This window comes from Hylobates moloch, unplaced genomic scaffold (genome assembly GCF_009828535.3).
Source record: "Hylobates moloch isolate HMO894 unplaced genomic scaffold, HMol_V3 SCAFFOLD_14, whole genome shotgun sequence".
NCBI classification, from domain to species: Eukaryota; Metazoa; Chordata; class Mammalia; order Primates; family Hylobatidae; genus Hylobates; species Hylobates moloch.
Genome location: NW_026652289.1, coordinates 89,169,247 through 89,188,050, shown reverse-complemented (window position 1 = coordinate 89,188,050; position 18,804 = coordinate 89,169,247). Strand labels below are relative to the sequence as shown.

Sequence of the window (18,804 nt, the reverse complement as noted above, 5' to 3'; positions counted from 1 at the left end):
GTTGAGGCAGGAGAATGGCGTGAACCCGGGAGGCGGAGCTTGCAGTCAGCGGAGATCGGGCCACTGCACTCCAGCCCCGGCGAGAGAGGGAGACTCCGTCTAAAAAATAATAATAATAAGATCTAAAAGGTAGGTTTGGAACAAATGGCGAAGGGTCTTTGTTACTAGGTTACACAATTTGGTCTTCTTGCTACAGACAGTGATTCTAAATTCTTCAGCAGAAGGCTGAGATTGGCAGAGATGAGGAGGCCTGGATTATAGTTCTGCTTCTGCTACCTCAGCTGTGTGACGAGTTACTTAACATCTCTGGACCTGGTTCCTCATTGTGGGCCCTTACCACATGTCTTTTTAATTAAGCCTTTGTTAAAATGAAATGTCACAATGCTGTGAAAAGTTTAATGCTGTCTATGTACTTCAGTTGGTGTAATTTTTTTCAATTTTTTCTTTTTTCCTTTGAGACGGAGTGTCGCCCTGTCGCCCAAGCTGGAGTGCAGTGGTGCAATCTTGGCTCACTGCAAGCTCCACCTCCCGGGTTCAAGCGATTCTTCTGCCTCAGCCTAACCAGTAGCTGGGATTACAGGCACCCGCTGTCACGGCAAATACAAGAAAATAATTTTTGTGTTTTTGTAGAGACGGAGTTTCACCATGTTGGCCAGGTGTGTTTTGTAGAGACGGGGTTTCACCATGTTGACCAGGCTGGTCTCAAAGTCCTGACCTCAGGTGATCCTCCCACCTCGGCCTCCCAAGGTGCTGGGGTTACAGGTGTGAGCCACCGTGCTCAGCCAAGTTGGTGTGATTTTTAAAGTTTGTTAACTTTGGTGATTTTGTTGCCTACTGATAATCATTTTGCAAAGCAGGTCCTAGTTTAGGTTTTCCTTATTAGAATACTAGTCCATTTTTGCCTGTTCTTTAATTATGTGTTTTTCACATTATTTAAGAAGGTGGACCAATTTCATAATTTTCTTTTGAGATGTATTTTTTCCACTTTTAACATACTTTATGTTTAATGAAAGTTCACATTACAAATATTAGTAAAATCAATTGTGAAAACTGAATTTGTTGGCCGGGCGCCACTCCTGTAATCCCAGCACTTGGGGAGGCAGAGATGGGTGGGTCACGAAGTGAGGAGTTCCAGACCAGCCTGGCCAACATAGTGAAACCCTTTCTCTACTAAAAACACAAAAAATTAGCTGGGCGTGGCAGTACACATCTGTAATCCCAGCTATGCGGGAGACTGAGGCAGGAGAATCGCTTGAACCTGGGAGGCGGAGGTTGCAGTGTGCTGAGATGGTGCCATCGCACTCCAGCCCGGGCGACAGTGCGAGACTGCGACTCAAAAAAAAGTTTGTTAAAATTTAGAGAGAACAAGCAGAACAAAAAAATTAGCTAGGTGTGGTGGTATGCGCCTGTGGTCCTGTCGATTTGAGCGGCTGAGGTCGGAGATCACTGCAACCCAGGCATTTGAGACAGCAGTGAGCAATGATCGCACCACTGCACTCCAGCCTGGGAAACAGAGCGAGACACTGTCTCAAAAAAAAAAACAAAAAAAAAAACCCAAAAATAACCCTTCCCCTCCCACACACAAAGAGAATAAGCAGAAAATCATAAGAGTCTTTAAAAGTGTTTAAAACGTCACCGGGTTATTTTTGGAATTTTTAATTCTCTTAGTCTTGGAGTCCTTGAGGATAGGCCCTTTGATCCTCTTTACAACTTCAGTGCCTGGCAGATATAGCTGCTCAGTGTTTGTTGAGCAATGGTCACAGTTGGGATTACTCCCCTGAGTCCCTCCAAGTAAACTGGGCAGGTGAACCACATGGAGCTTGTCATCTGTGGTTTGGGAACCTAGTTGAAGTGAAATTTAGAAAGTTTTACTGTTTATGTGTCTTTAATACTGGCCCTGCCTCATGGCTAATTCTTAGGAATAAAAAATATCTCTGTTGCAGGCTCTCCCGGCTGTGATTGACCTTCAGTTACAGAGAGGGAGCAGAGTGGGACCAGGTCTGAGAATAGTGAAGCAACTCATTCCTTTCAGGACATTCCCTCTGATGTCCTATTTTCAAACTGTAAGTCAGAATGAGATCACTTTATTTTCTTGGTGGCAGAAGGCTGCTTTATAATTTGAAGGCTTGCAAATTGTATGCTGCTTGTCATCCCCCAGCCCTCCACACATACACACTGGTACAGTTCCATGAGTGAAAAAACAAAACAACCAGATTACCTTATTTGGTGATATACCTCATTCTAGAAAGGCTTGTAAATCAAATTTGCTACCGTAAATGAGTGCCTTTTGTGGGGAAACCACCACAAAAAACCTAAGTAATTGTTTTTAAGGAACTTAAAGAGTTTACCTTGAAGGTAGAACAGTAATTGAGAATTAAATTTAAAAGGCTAAGTAAATAGTGGAAAGAAGAGAAAATGCCTGTGGGCTGGAGTTAATTGCAGAAGTCTTTTTAAGGTGTACCCTGGCCTTGAGTGGAGAGCAGGCTTTGGGTTGCAGGAGGAGGAGGGGAGGGCCTGTCTGAGGGTGTGAGGTTACTATGTTAGGAATGAAGTGGGCAGGAGAGGGGTGCCTGGCCAAGCGGACTTTCGAAAGCCGTATGCACATGATGGACCCAGCTGGTCAGAAAAGGCCTCTCTGCTTTTTGTGTTTGAAATTTCCCATAACACATAGATTAAAATAAAAGGGAAAGGGGAAAATAGATTTTAAATAGCATCATGAAGCATTATGTAAAGTAAATGTGGAATAGATCTCATATGATAGCCTTAGTAAGGTTAGGAATAATGTTCAGTGGCCTTAGGATTTTTTTTTTTTTTTTTTGAGACAGAGTCTCGCTCTGTTGCCCAGGCTGGAGTGCAGTGGCGCAATCTCGGCTCACTGCAAGCTCTGCCTCCCGGGTTCATGCCATTCTCCTGCCTCAGCCTCTCCGAGTAGCTGAGACTACAGGCGCCCGCCACCACGCCTGGCTAATTTTTTGTATTTTTAGTAGAGACGGGGTTTCACCGTGGTCTCGATCTTCTGACCTCGTGATCCGCCCGCCTCGGCCTCCCAAAGTGCTGGGATTACAAGCGTGAGCCACCACGCCCGGCCTGGCCTTAGGATTAAATGAGTAAAATTCCATTATATGTGTTGTTTTAATCGCCTCTTCACCTTGTCAGTGGGAGAAGGATTTCCATCCCACAGTACTGACACTGGGCAGACGAGATGGACGGAAGTTTCTTAGTCTTTCGCTCAGGATAGAATGGAGAGCCGGGGGCTGCGGGAGGCAGGCTGTGTGGTAGTGAGAGTGGCTGTGGTTCCTGCAGAAAGACTTTAATAATTGCTTTAAGAATTCCTTGGGCTGGCAGGGCAATGGGGCCTACTCCTTAGGCATAAGCAGGAACTGTACCTGTGCCTGGTCACTGTGATGAGAATTGTTTGGCATCATGGGGAGGGAAACTTGCCCTGAGGCCATTAAAAGCTCCCAGTTTATACCAGATGTCAAGGCAACATGTAATATTGGGTTTTAATGTTAGACCTTACACCACATGTATGTAACTTGTATTTAGCGAAAGTTAACATTAAGTGTTAGTAAATATTAGTAAATTAAGTAGTTACAAATCAGTTATTTGAAAGTCAGGTTCATAGTACAAGTAAAATCTGGGCAGGATGCAGAGTAAACCATGTCTTTGGAGAGGCCTGGCTTCTATAGATTCTCAAGAAAATGTCTATTATAGGAACATATTCTGGATCCTAAGATTAGGATATTTTGCTAACTTTGCAATTTCTTCAACAAGTAAGACTTCTCTACCCTAATCCCCACTGCCTCATACTTTTCATTTGTAAAGTATAGATTGCAGAGTGTTGGCTTCATTCCATCCATATTCATTTAACAAATATATACAAATGTCGGTCAGCTTTATGAGGCTTCCATACAACCAGATGCATGAGTTTCAGATGTAGAGTTGGATGGGTTTTGACAAGTGCACTCAGTTGGGTCATCACCATCAAGACATGGGGTGCTCCCGTAGCTTCCGGGGCCCTCTTTGTACCCTTTTGATCCCCACTTCCTACCTCCAGTTCCTGACAACCTGTGATCTGCCCTCTGTTTTTATTATTTTGCCTTTTCTATAATTTAATATAAACAAAGCCATACAGTGTATGGTGTTTTGTTTCTGGCATCTTTCACTTAGCAGATATCTTGAGATCCAGCCATGTTGTTGGGTGTATGGGTAATTCATTCCTTCTGTTGCAGATGGACCATGGTTTTGGGCCATCGTGAATAAAGCTGCAAGGGACCTTACAAGTCTCTTTTTTTTTTTTTTTTCAAGATGGGATTTTGTTCTTGTTGCCCAAGGTGGAGTGTAATGGGGCGATCTCAGGTCACTGCAACCTCTGCCTCCCAGGTTCAAGTGATTCTCCTGCCTCAGTCTCCCAAGTAGCTGGGATTACAGGTGCCCGCCACCATGCCCAGCTAATTTTTTATTTTTAGTAGAGACAGGGTTTCACCATGTTAGCCAGGCTGGTCTCGAAGTCCTGACCTCAGGTGATCCGCCCTCCTTGGCCTCCCAAAGTGCTGGGATTACAGGTGGGAGCCACCGTGACCAGCCTATCATACGAGTCTTTAACAAACACTGTTTTTATATTTCTACTGGGTACCATGCTTGGCATCGGGTTCCAACTGAACAAAAAGTCATGGAGGTGGTTAGGTGTTGGAATTCTCTCTTCCTTATTTTATAAAGTACCTGGAAGGTGAAACTGGCCTGATGCTGTGATGGTCTAAATTTGGATATTGAATTTCCTTTGCTAATAAGAAAGAACACCAAGAAGAAGGGCATTCATGTTTGTTCCCTTCCTCCCCAGGGCCTCTGGAGGAGCCTAAGGTGATCTCCGCCTTCTCTGGAAAGCAGGCCGGGAAGCACGTGGTGCACATCTCTTGCGGGAGCACTTACAGCGCAGCCATCACTGCTGAGGGGGAGCTGTACACCTGGGGCCACGAGAACTACGGCCGGCTGGGCCACGGTACATCTGCCCTGTGTGAGTGGGAGCGTGCAGCAGGAGGTGGCCTCTTACAGGAGTTAATAATGGCAGTCCTATCTGTTTGAAAGCTCCAGTGAGGACGAGGCCACTCCGATGCTGGTAGCTGACCTTAAAGGGACTGAAGGTCATCAATGTGGTGTGTGGGAGTGGGGACGCTGAAACCCTGGCTGTCACTGAGAACGGTACGTAGAGCTCTCGCCACCCTGGACAGGCCCTCAAAGACATGCATGGCAGCTTCCCTCGTGGAAGTGAGATGAGGAGTACAGTGGGCCTCACCAGGCCGCCCACCCTGTCATCCAGTGGATGTGGGGCTCAGTGGCATTGGTGAAGAGGCCCTGGTGGTTACTGGACTTGTTTGCCTGGGGGCTGTCAGCTGGTTAGCAGCTGCCGCCATTCCTGTGTGGGCATTTTATTTATTAAGAATGAGAGTTGAAATGGAATGATTGACACTCTGAATTATCTCTGGTTAGTATTATTACATTTCTTAACATTTGGCCACTCTAGATTCCCTGTGGTAATTCCTGCTAAGTCTTCATGTATTCTATAGTCTGATGCAACGGTATCTGCTTGCTTTTAATTTTGGTTTTATGTTTGTGTTCCTAACCAGACAGTGGTGACCCTGGCCAGGAGTGCGGATGTGCTGAGCATCGTGCAGTCAGCTGCCCAGGCCATGCTGCAGAGCGGCTGGTCCGTGCTGCTGCCCACCGTGGAGGAGCAGTCCCAGGCACTCTCTTCTCTCCTGCCCTGTGCAGGTGGGCTCGGGGGAGGAACAGGAGAGGGCGTGGGTCAGGGTGCTGGGAGGGGATGGCGTTTCACTCCAATTGCCACACACTTTCTATTTCAGTTTCAGGCAATGAAGTGAACATAAGTCCAGGTCGTCAATTCATGATTGATCTTCTGGTGGGCAGCTTGATTGCTGATGGAGGGTTGGAGTCAGCCTTACACGCAGCCATTACTGCAGAGATCCAGGTATGGCCTTGGAGGCACACGTGACCTGGTGGTGCGCTGAGATCGGACATACCACACTCACACATGTGAAGAATAACAGAAAACAGTAAAACACTAAACTTTTATCATACCCAAGTGTTTTTTAAATTAAAATTATTTTATGTGCTTATTTATTTATTTATTTTTGAGACAGAGTCTCACTCTGTCACCCAGCCTGGAGCGCAGTGGCATGATCTCGGCTCTCTGCAAGGTCCGCCTCCCGGGTTCACGCCATTGTCCTGCCTCAGCCTCCCAAGCAGCTGGGACTACAGGCGCCCGTCACCACACCCGTTTAAGTTTTTGTATTTTTAGTAGATACGGGGTTTCACCGTGTTAGCCAGGATGGTCTCAATCTCTTGACCTTGTGATTGGCCTGCCTCGACCTCCCAAAGTGCTGGGATTACAGGCGTGAGCCACCGCGACTGACCTTATGTGCTAATTTAAAATTTTCTTGAGATATGATTTAATTGTGATGAAATACTGCAGGTTGTCTATTTCAGTGAGGTTAACTGGTTGTAACCTGTTCCTCATGTAGACCATTCCTGTCACCCGGAAAGATCCCTGTGCCCCTTGGCACTTGCAGCCAGGATACTCCCCTGGCTTGAGATTAGATTCATTTTGCCTGCTCTGAGTGTTGCAGCAATATAACTGCGTAGTATGCACTCTTTCCTGTTTTGCCTTGGAGAATGATTTTCAGATTCACTCACACTGTTGTGTGTATTGTGACTTCGTTTTTGTTATTGGGAAGTTTTCCATTTTATAGGTGTAGTACTGTTAGTTCATTCTCCTATTGAAGGACATTTAATTGCTTTTGGTTTTTGTTTTCTTTTTTTTTTTTTTTTGAGACAGGGACTTGCTGTGTCACCCAGGCTGGATGCAGTGACCTGATGTTGGCTCCCTGCAGCCTTCTCCTCATAGTCTCAAATGATCCTCCCACCTCAGCCTCCTGCGTTGCAGGGACCACAGACATGTCTCCATGCCCAGCTAGTTTTTTGATTTTTTTGTAGACACAAGGTTTCACTGTATTGCACAGACTGGTCTCGAACTCCTGGGCTCAAGTGATCCCCGCACCTTGGCCTCCCAAAGTGTTGGGATTACAAGCATGAGCCACTGCGCCCAGGGTTTCTGGTTTTTGGCCGTGTAGAGCTGCCACGATTGTGCTGTGAACAAGTACTTTAGTGAACATATGTTCTCCCTTTGGGTAAACACTTGGAGTGGAATTTGTTAGTTCCTGGGCTCAGTGTGTGTTCATAGTTTCCCCAAGTGGCTTTGCTGTTTACATTTGAACCAGTGTGTGTGAGAATTCCAGCTTCTTGTCCTTACAAAGCAGCTGGATGCTGCCTGTGTGGGGCAGATCACATTGGGTTTTGTGAGAGCCAGTAGCAGGGTTAAAGATTTTAGGGATTTCACATAAGGAGGCTGGAAAGCATCAGCAGAGGCAGCCTGGACCTTGGATCTGTAAAAAGAAGACACTGTTTGAAACTGCACAACTGAGTTAGGGTTTCCAACAGGGCAGGTAGGGGGCCTGTGGGTAGGTGTGTGCATTAGCCACAGAGGCTGGGATAGCTTGGCATTGGGGTCAGGGCTCAGCCAGCCTATGTGCCTTCACACCTGCTAATGAGATCACTTGTAAACAATTTCTGTTTATGAATTACAGGATATTGAAACCAAAAAAGAAGCACAGAAGGAAAAAGAAATTGATGAGCAGGAAGCGAATGCCTTAGCATTTCACAGAAGCAGGACTCCATTGGATAAAGACCTTATTAATACGGGGATCTGTGAGTCTTCTGGCAAACAGTGTTTGCCTCTGGTTCAGCTCATACAACAGCTTCTTAGGTAAATCGTAGTAGCTGTATTGTATTGTATGTTATTTATTTACTTTTTTTGTTTTTTTGTTTGTTTGTTTGAGACAGTTTCACTCTTGTTGTCCAGGCTAGAGTGCAATGACGCGATCTTGGCTCACCGCAACCTCCACCTCCCGGGTTCAAGTGATTCTCCTGCCTCAGCCTCTCGAGTCGCTGGGATTACAGGCGTGTGCCACCACGCCTGGCTGATTTTGTAGTTTTAGTAGAGATGGGGTTTCTTCATGTTGGTCAGCTTGGTCTTGAACTCCTGATCTCAGGTCATCTGCCCACCTTGGCCTCCCAAAGTGTTGGAATTACAGGCCTGAGCCACCATGCCCACCCTATTTATTTACATAATAATTTTTCTTTTTTTTTTTTTTTTTTTTTGAGATGGAGTCTTGCTGTATTGCCCAGGCTGGACTGCAGTGTCACGATCTTGGCTCACTGCACCCACCATCTCCTGGGTTCAAGCAATTCTCCTTCCTCAGCCTCCCAAGTAGCTGGGACTATAGGCGTCCACAACCACACCTGGCTGATTTTTGTATTTTTAGTAGAGATGGGATTTCACCATATTGGTCAGGATGCTCTCAAACTCCTGACCTCAGGTGATCCACCTGCCTTGGCCTCTGAAAGTATTGGGATTACAGGCGTTAGCCACTGTGCCTGGCGTGTATTTTTTTTTTTTTTTTTTTTTTTTGAGACGGAGTCTGGGTCTGTCGCCCAGGCGGGAGTGCACTGGCCTGATCTGGGCTCACTGCAAGCTCTGCCTCCCAGGTTCATGCCATTCTCCTGCCTCAGCCTCCCAAGTAGCTGGGACTACAGGCGCCGGCTACCACACCCGGCTAATTTTCTGTATTTTTAGTAGAGTCGGGGTTTCACCGTGTTAGCCAGGATGGTCTCAATCTCCTGACCTCGTGATCCGCCCGCCTCAGCCTCCCAAAGTGCTGGGATTACAGGCGTGAGCCACCGCGCCCAGCCTGTATTGTATTTTAATGGGTGATGATTGGTTTTCATATTAAGATAGTGAAATCTAGCACAAGAATCTCAAAAATGTGTTTGGTGATTGAAGGAATATTCTGAAAATTACCTAGTATAGATGTTAAGATAAAGAGCAGACCCTTTTAAATATAGGTGAGAAGAGAAGTTGGAGGGTATGATGATACTCAAGAGTTTTTCACAGGCCGGGCATGGTGGCTCATGCCTGTAATCCCAGCACTTTGGGAGGCCGAGGTGGGCGGATCACGAGATCAGGAGATCGAGAGCATCCTGGATAACACGATGAAACCCCGTTTCTACTAAAAATAGAAAAATTAGCCGGGCATGGTGGCGGGCGCCTGTAGTCCCAGCTACTCGGGAGGCTGAGGCGGGAGAATGGTGGGAACCCAGAAGGCGGAGCTTGCTGTGAGCAGAGATTGTGCCACTGCACTCCAGCCTGGGCGACAGAGCAAGACTCCGTCACAAAAAAAAAAAAAAAACAACAAAAAACTCAAGAGCGAAAAAGCGGGTGATTCGTGAAAGAGATTTATTAGAAAATGAAACACGTTTGTACCTCTATTTAATAAAAATGTGCTTTTTGTAAACCTGGGCTCTTGGCTTTAGTTTCTGCACATAGAGAAAGCAAAGCACTGGCAGGTTGGATTAGGAAGCCGAGCACAGAGCAGGTAGCCCTGGGCAGTGGCTGCAGCTCTCAGCTGGCCTGTTCATGGGGCCATGGTGGGTCTCTGGCGTGGGGTGGGCCTGCTGTCCACAGCCAGAAAAATGAACTTAGTGGACACACAGTGAAATTTTGAAACAGGAAGTTTTTAGAGCAAGTTTCTCTCAGATTTTAGTAAATGCTATTTTGAAAAACGTTTTTCTGATGTTTTGTTTTTCTAATCTGATAATGCGTATTTCACACATTCTGGTCTTTAACCAATGGAAATAAGAGAACTAAATAAGAGAAGTGATCTCGGCTCATTGCAAGCTCCGCCTCCCGGGTTCACGCCATTCTCCTGCTTCAGCCTCCCGAGTAGCTGGGACTACAGGTGCCCACCACCACGCCTGGCTAATTTATTGTATTTTTTTAGTAGAGACGGTGGTTTCACTGTGTTAGCCAGTATGGTCTTGATCTCCTGACCTCGTGATCCACCCGCCTCAGCCTCCCAAAGCGCTGGGATTACAGGCATGAGCCACCGTGCCCAAACTTGTGAGGTTTTAATATGAATTATTAAAGCTGTGCTGGTTAGACAATTTGGAAAATGTTTCTTCTCCTATTTCTGACAGAGTTTATGTAAGATGTGTGCTGTTTCTTCCTTAAGCATTTGGAAAGAATTCACTTGTTAAGCCATGTGAGACTGTAGTTTTTTTATTAGGTGTTTAATTACAGGTTCAATTACATATATATGACTGTTTTGGTAAGCAGTGTTTGCTGAATCAATTTGTTCATTTTATCTAAAATTTCAAAGTTGTTCTATTATTCATTTATCTTTGTAATACTTATAAGGTCTGCTGTTAGAGTTTGTGTCTTTTGTCTGTTTTCTTTTTTTTTTTTTTTTTTTTTTTGAGATGGAGTCTGGCTCTGTCGCCCAGGCTGGAGTGCAGTGGTGCGATGTCGGCTCACTGCAAGCTCTGCCTCCCAGGTTCATGCCATTTTCCTGCCTCAGCCTCCTGAATAGCTGGGACTACAGGCGCCTGCCACCGCGCCCGGCTAATTTTTTTTTTTGTATTTTTTTTAGTAGAGACAGGGTTTCACTGTGTTAGCCAGGATGGTCTCGATATCCTGACCTCGTGATCTGCCCGCCTCGGCCTCCCAAAGTGCTGGGATTACAGGCGTGAGCCACCGCGCCTGGCTCTTTTGTCTGTTTTCTTAATCAATCTTGCTGGGGGTCATCAATTTTATTAGCGTTTCAAAAAAGCAAACTTTGATTTTATTCATCCCTTTACCATACCAAAAATGTTTTGCTTAATTTCCAAACCTGTAGTTCCACTGTGATTAAATATTTGTATAACCAAAACTCTTTGGAATTTGTGTCTTCTCAATGATTGAAAATATGATTAATTTTTATAAATATTGCTTCTGCATTTGAAAAGCATATGTATTCTGCATGTTGAGTGTAGTGTACCACGTATCTCAATTAGGTCCAGTGTGTTAAATGCATCCTTTAAAGATTCTATTTGCTTACTGATGTTTGTCTGTTTATTTTTCAGTGGCCGAGACACAGATATTAAAGTTTCCCACAATGATCGTGAACTTATTTCTTTTTTTCATTTGTTAAGCTTTGTTCTGTGTGTTTTAAGGTTAAGTTACCAGGCATAAACAAATTTAGAATTCGTTTTTCTCCCTGCTGGTTGCACCCTTTTATCATTAGGAAATACCCTCATTATCTCTCACATAGCTCTTCCATTAGAGTTTTTTTTAAATATATAAAAGAAAATAATGTCTTGGAACCACCAAACCTGTTATGCTAAGGGAGACGTAAGTTTGGGAGCTGAGTCATCCAACACTGCCATTCTTTCTCCCCAAAGAGATAGCTGCCATTTCACAATTCTGTGTGATGGCATTAGACATAAGCCAGGTCCCCACTGCCACAAAAGGCCACGTACCCTCCATATGGCCCCCCCCTTACAAATTGTTCACAGGGACATTCCTTGCTAGCCCCTAAATCTTTCAGGATCCATGTCCCCCTATAAAATAAGCATATGCCCATTGTAACCGTGGCTCTGCAACCTCAGTTGAAGACGTAAAACTGAGTTCTATTCAATCTGACACTGACAATGTTGATTACAGGCTTATCTTCCCGGGTACAGAACAGGAATACGATGAGATCAATCACTCTTCCTGCTATCCTGAGATGGCTGCATAATTGACTCTTTCCTCCCTCTTTGGAGATGTTTACCTTATCTTATGTAAAATGAAGATTTACTGAGCACTAATTAGAGCTTCCTAAGAATGTAACCACTGCTTCACTGCCTGCTCCCCCTCCCTTTCTTCTCTCCTACAGGCCTCTCCCCTTACATACTGAGTTCCCAAAACCCTCTTTGGAAAGCACAGGTCACAGGCGTTTCTGTGGCTTGTGTTTTTTCCAGGGGTATCGTCAAATTGTGGCTCCACAAAGCTCTGTTGATGCTGGCACTTGCCTCAGTCGGTCACTCATTTTTTGACTAACAGATAGAAATACAGTTACCCCTGTTTTTATTTACTTAGTCTTTGCTTTGTCCGTCTTTGACTGTCAGTTTTTCTTCTTTAAAAATAAATTTTCTTGTGTATAGTTAAGGCTTACAACATGATGTTACAGGTTATATATAGATTGTAAAAAGATTCCTATACTGAAAGAAATTAATACACCAATCATTTCACATAGTTCCCCATTTCCTTGTTGCTTTTGTGGCAAGAGCAGTTGAAATCTAGTCATTGAGCATGAATTTCACATACAGAACGATTTTGTTCCCTGCAGTTCTCATGTCATACATCTCTAGACTTGTTCATCCTTCATACCTGCTACTTTGTATTCTTTGGCCTCTATGTCCCCAATTCCTCCCCTCTCCCACCTCCCCTGGTAAACAATGTTTTACTATCTATCTATGTAGATTTATTTATTTACATTTTTACATCCCACATACAAATGAGTTTATGCAATATTTGATTTTCTGTGTATGCTTTATTTCACTTAGCATGACATCCTCCAGCCTCATCCATCTTGCAGCAAATGGCAAGACCTTGTTTGTTTTCCAGGCTGAATAATATTCCATTGTGTATGTGTGCCACAGTCTCTTTATCCATTTATCCGTTGATGGACACTTAGATTGTTTCCGTATCTTGGCTATTGTGATTAAGGCTGCAATGAACATGAGAATACAGGTATCTTTACAAAGTAATGATTTCATTTCCTTTGGGTATATGCCCAGAAGAGGGATTGCTGAGTCATATGGTAGTTCTATTTTTAATTTCTCTAGAAATCTTCATACTCTTTTACAGAACGGCTGTATCAATCTACATTCTCATCAATAGTATGCAAAAGTTCCCATTTCTCCGCACTCTTGCCAACATTTATCTTTTGACTTTTTGATAATAGTCATAAGGGGTGTGAGGTGGTATCTCAGTGGGTTTGATTTGCATTTCCCTAATCTACAATGCGTAACACCTTTCAGATACCCACTTGCTATTTTTATGTCTTCTTTAAAGAAAGGTCTCCAAGTTTTTTTTTTTTTAAACATTTTAAAAATTGGGTTATTTGAGTTGTATCAATTATTTATACATTTTGGACTTTTTTTTTTTTTGAGACAGGGTCTTGCTCTGTTATGCAGACTGGAGTACAGTGGCACAATCACAGCTTACTTGACCTTCTGGGTTCAAACACTCTCCCATCTCAGCCTCCCAAGTAGCTGTGACTACAGGTGCACATCACCATGCCTGGCTAATTTTTAAATGTTTTGCTGAGACAGGGTCTCACTATGTTGCCAGGCCTGGACTGAAACTCCTGGGCTCAAGTGATCCTCCCACCTCAGCTTCTGAAAGTGCTGGAATTAAGGAGTGAGCCACTGCACCTGGCTAAATGTTGGATATTTACTCCTAATTGGCTGGATGCAGTGGCTCACACTTGTAATCCCAGCACTTTGGGAGGCCGAGGTGCTTGGATCACTTGGGGTCAGGCTTTCGAGACCAGCCTGGCCAATATGGTGAAACACCATAATGGAGTTTTGGTTTCTTTAACTGGGAAATGAGGATTGTGACCATCCCTGAGCAGGAGAGGAGATGGGCTGATGTGTGTTGTGAGGCCCAACATGGTGAAACCCCGTTTCTACTAAAAATACAAAAATTAGCCAGGCATGGTGAGGCTGAGGCAGGAGAATTTCTTGAACCCAGGAGGCGGAAGTTGCAGTGAGCTGAGATCGCACCATTGCACTCCAGCCTAGGCAACAGAGCAAGACTTCGTCTCAAAAAAAAAAAGAATATTCACTTCAATAAATGGTGAGACCAGCTTTGCAAAGATGACAGTGAGAGAAGTCTAGCACGGCTGACTCCATCTTGCTTCCAGTGTCACGGGCTGGCTGTCTTTGCTCATTCCTGGGCATAGGGCAAATCAACCATGGGAGAAATTTAGTTCATAGTCTAACGTTGCCATTTCCAGTCCTCGGGGGTCCCCTCTTTCCACTCCACGCTTAGTTATCAATTTGTTACTCTGCTTTAAAATGTACGTATTTTTTTGTAATCCCAGCTACTCGGGAGACTGAGGCAGGAGAATCGGTTGAACCTGGGATGTGGAGGTTGCAGTGAGCTGAGATCACACCATTGCACTCCAGCCTGGGTGACAGAATGAAACTGTCCAATAGAACAAATATAACATGAAATGGTAACGTCTTTCTTTAAAACCGAAGAAAATATGTAAGGCAGATGTCTTCCTGTCACTTCACACAGCCTACTGCCATAGCGCCTGAGCCCCAGACCCCAAACTCACTGTCCTGCTCGGGGACCCCAGACTACACTGGCCATTGAGGGCACCCCAAGTACTCTCCTATCCTCACCTCGCTCTTGCAGTAAATGGCTAAATGAATAACTCAGAAGTGAAGCCAGAAAGAAAAAGAAAATGCACATGGGGAACAGGAGAGGCGAGCAGAGGCCACAGTCTGGAGGCCTGGGCTGATACACTGTGAAGAGATGTCTCCGGGGGCTGCCTGCGGGGCGCAGTCTGCCATTCAGAACACACCTAGAGAAGTCCTAACCATTAAAGAGCACCCATTCCTGAGTCCCCTGCCTGCCCACACAACTTTCCTTGAAAAACCCTAACCTCTGAGCCTTTGGGGAGGCTGATTTCAGTGATAACTCCAGTCCTTCCACATGGCTGGCATTGAGTTAATTCAACTACTTGCTGCAATACCATGGCCTCAGTGAACTGGTTTTGTCTGTGCAGTAAGCAGGAAGAACCCACTGGGGAATTACAATGGTATTGGGAAAACTGGATACCCACATGCAAAAGAATGAATGATGTTACCCCAGGTGGTTGGAGATGCAATCGTAGGGGTGTGGAAATGGTCCTCATGCACTGAGTCCACCTCTGGTTGGGGCCACAGGTTGAGTCCAGCTGGGGTGAGTCTGAAAAACATCCCAAAAGGCCAATCTTAGGTTCCACAATAGTGATATCTACAGGAGTCATTGGGGAAGACACAAATCTCGTGACCTCTGACTCCTGAGCAGTAAGGGATTGCAGAAACTATACCTGTGTTTTCACAGAATTCAGCCCCCCCCCCACCCCAAATCCTAATCTTGTGGCCTTTCATTCATCTTACAAAATTGGTTCAGCTCCTGGACAAGGACAGGATCAGTTTTAGGGAGGTTCTATTATCATCCTTGCTTCAATGTTAGCATAGCAGACAGGGGCAGAACCAGAAATTAACACATGTGAGAAGTTATACACCACAAATAGTACAATCCATGGAAGAACCAAGGGAGTGGTGATAGCAGAATGTCAGGAAAGGACTTTATAATGTGTAGACCTTAGAGAAAAAAGGAACTGAGACAAGAATCATTTGAATTCTTGGAAATAAAAAATGTAATTACCATGTTGGCCAGGCTGGTCTCGAACTCCTGACCTCAGGTGATCCACCTGCCTCGGCCTCCCAAACTGCTGGGATTGCAGACATGAGCCACTGCACCTGGCCAAGAAGTGACTATTCTTTCTCCATCCTCTTGATGCCCTTGTCGAAAATTAGTTGACCAGATACGTTGGATTTATTTCTGAGTGCTCTGTTGTGTTACTGTCAATTTTTCCATATCCTCTTTTTCTTTTTTTTTTGCTGCAAAAAGCTTTCTTCCCCTTTGGTCCAAGGCTTGGAAGAAGGCTGGAGGGTGCTCAAAAAGCTGCCTACTGGCTGGAGGGAGAGGGTCAGGCAGAAGCCCTGATACCAGGAGGTGCAGAGGAGCCCGTCAAAGGCTGCTGGGCTCTGGAGGCCCTGGTTGTGCTTGCGGGTAGGCTTTTGGAAAAGAGACTGGTGCAGGCGGGCCTGGGGGCTGGCCGGCCAGCAAAGGTAACTGCGGTGGTTGCCCATCGTCTTGATGATATTCATCTTCCCGTTTAGGAAATGGCTGTCCAGAAAGTCACAGAGATGATGGTCTGTGTGGGCAGATCCCAGGGCATGCAGATCCATAAGGGCCTGGTTCAGATTCTTCTCCAGGCAATGGTGGCTTTGATGGCATCCATGGTTTTCCCCACTCATCTAGAGATGGCTTCTGTGCACCTTGGAAGATGGTGCAGCTGGTTGGGCACTTCCAAGAGACACACTGTGCCCTTGTGCTTCTATTGAACCAACTCATGGAAGAAGCAGCCAAAGCCCTCCAGAGCCACTCATTGTGGTTGAAATAGAAGCCCAGGCAATGGTAAGTGCAGGAGACCTGCCAATGCACATGGACCAGGCAGCTGACCGCAGTTTCCTTCTCGGTATCATTCTGACGAATCTGGGAGCTCGTGGTTGGTCTGCAATAAGGAGCTAAACTTATTTCTAACAACAACGGTGTTGGCTGGTCCTGGAGGCAGGAAATGGCTGAGAAGATGGTCCTGGAGGTTGTAACTGGAGAGGAGATTGGAGGTTAGGAGAGGCAGGAAGAGAGGGAGTCCTCAGGTCTGTCCTATCCTAACACTGTTGAAACAAGGGACAGATGTGTGGGACCACTGGGAGTGCTGCCTGGACCTGCATTTTATTTATTTATTTATTTATTTATTTATTAATTATTGAGACAGTGTCTCACTCTGTCGCCCAGGCTGGAGTGCAGTGGTGCAATCTTGGCTCACTGCAACCTCCGCCTCCCGGGTTCAAGCAATTCTCCTGCCTTAGCCTCCTGAGTAGCTGGGATTACAAGCTCCCACCACCATGCCCGGCTAATTTTCATATTTTTAGTGGAGATGGGGTTTCACCATGTTGGCCAGGCTAGTCTCCCACACCTGACATCAGGTGATCCACCTCCCTCAGCGTCCCAAAGTGCTGGGATTACAGGCGTGAGCCCCCACGCCTGGCCTGGACCTGCAATTTTAATGTGTGTCTTTCATATGCAGAATACAGCTAAGAAATGAAAAGAAATCTGATATATTTTCATTTTTGTTATTTTGTTGTTTGGTTTTGGGGTCTTTTTTGAAACAAGGTCTCACTCTGTTGCCTAGGCTGGAGTACAGTGGCATGATCATAGTTCACTACAACCTCAAACTCCTGAGCTCAAGCGATTGTCCCACCTCAGCCTGGCGCTACATGTGCACACCACCATATTTGGCTAATTTTTAAATTTTATTTTCATTTTTTATTTTTATGTATTTTTTGAGATGGAGTCTCGCTCTGTCACCCAGGCTGGAGTGCAGTGACACCATCTCGGCTTACTGCAAGCTCCACCTCCTGGGTTCACGCCATTCTCCTGCCTCAGCCTCCCAAGTAGCTGGGACTACAGGCACTCGCCACACTGCCTAGCTAATTTTTTTTTTTTTTTTTTTTGTATTTTTAGTAGAGATGGGGTTTCACCGTGTTAGCCTCCTGACCTCATGATCCGCCCGCCTTGGCCTCCCGAAGTGCTGGGATTACAGGCGTGAGCCACCATGCCCGGCCTAATTTTATTATTTTTAGTAGAGATGAAGTCTCGCCATGTTGCCAAGGCTGTTCTTGAACTCCTGAGCTCAAGCGATCGACCTGCCTTGGCCTCCCAAAGTGCTGGCATAAGCCACCGAGACTGGCCTGACTTTCATTGTTTTATGCGTCATTCATCATCTTTTCTCCCCAGCACCTTTTTTCTCTTTTTCTTTGACCTTGATATTCTGAAGTTTCATTCTGTATGTGTGCGTGAGCATGTGCATACAGGCATACACACACAACTCTTTACAAGTTCTGTTCAGGTCTCAGTTCAGTAATTGCTGAATTGTTAATTTCAGTCATGACATTTTTTATTTCCAAGGATTCAAATTGATTCTTGTCTCAGTTCCTTCTCTATTTCTCTAAGGTCTACATATTATAAAGTCCTTCCCTGACATTCTGCTATCGCCATTCCCTTGGTTCTTCCACGGATTGTACTGTCTATTTGTGGTGTGTAACTTCCCCCACATGTGTAAATTTCTGGTTCTGCCCTTGTCTGCTATGAGAGGCTTCTCTAGGTGTGTTTTGAATGACAGACTGCTCCCCGCAGGCAGCCCCTGGAGACATCTCTTCGGAGCATATCAGCCCAGGCCTCCAGGCTGTGGCCTCTGCTCGCCTCTCCTGTTCCCCGTGTGCATTTTCTTTTTGGCTTCTCCTCTGAGTTATTCATTTAGCCATTTACTGCAGGAGCGAGGTGAGGATTGGAGAGTACTTGGTGTGCCCTCAATGTTCAGTGTGTTCTGGGGGTCGCCGAGCAGGACGGTGAGTTTGGGGTCTGGGGCTGGGTCGCTATGTCAGTAGGCTGTGCGAAGTGACAGGAAGACATCCATCTTGCACACTTCCTTTGTTTTTTTTTTTTTTTTTTAAAGACGTTACCATTTCAAGTCCATGGGGGTCCCCTTTTTCACTCCATGCTTAGTTATGAATTTGTTACTCTGCTTTAAAATATATGTATTTTTTGTAATCCTAGCTACTCAGCCGACTCAGGCAGGAGAATCACTTGAACCTGTGAGGTGGAGGTTGCAGTGAGCCGAGATCACGCCATTGCACTCCAGTCTGGGCGACAGAATGAAACTCTGTCTCAAAATACATTTTTTTTTTTTTTTACTATGTCTAATTATGTTCTATAGAAGAAAGAGATGTAGCATGTGGTCACGCTGCTGTCTTGACAGTGGAATTTTTGTTGTTGCTGTTTTTTGTCTTGAGACGGAGTCTCGCTCTTGTGGCCTAGGCTGGAGTACAGTGGCGCCTTCTTGGCTCACTGCAACTTCCACCCAGGTTCAAGTGATTCTCCCACCTCAGCCTCAAGTGATTCTCCCACCTCAGCCTCCCGAGTAGCTGGGATTACAGGCACCCACCACCATGCCCAGCTAA

The 18,804-nt window shown here is 45.4% G+C and overlaps 1 protein-coding gene across 1 annotated transcript; it reads left to right on the top strand.

Annotated features, from left to right (window-relative positions):
• Positions 1-1,963: 1,963 nt before the first annotated feature.
• Positions 1,964-11,070, top strand: LOC116481601 (E3 ubiquitin-protein ligase HERC2-like). Its single transcript, XM_058427548.1, has 6 exons — positions 1,964-2,063; positions 4,841-5,014; positions 5,629-5,769; positions 5,862-5,986; positions 7,662-7,840; positions 7,937-11,070. Exons 3-6 carry the CDS (start codon positions 5,688-5,690, stop codon positions 8,064-8,066), a joined length of 516 nt encoding a protein of 171 aa, XP_058283531.1. The 5' UTR covers positions 1,964-2,063; positions 4,841-5,014; positions 5,629-5,687; the 3' UTR covers positions 8,067-11,070.
• Positions 11,071-18,804: the final 7,734 nt, after the last annotated feature.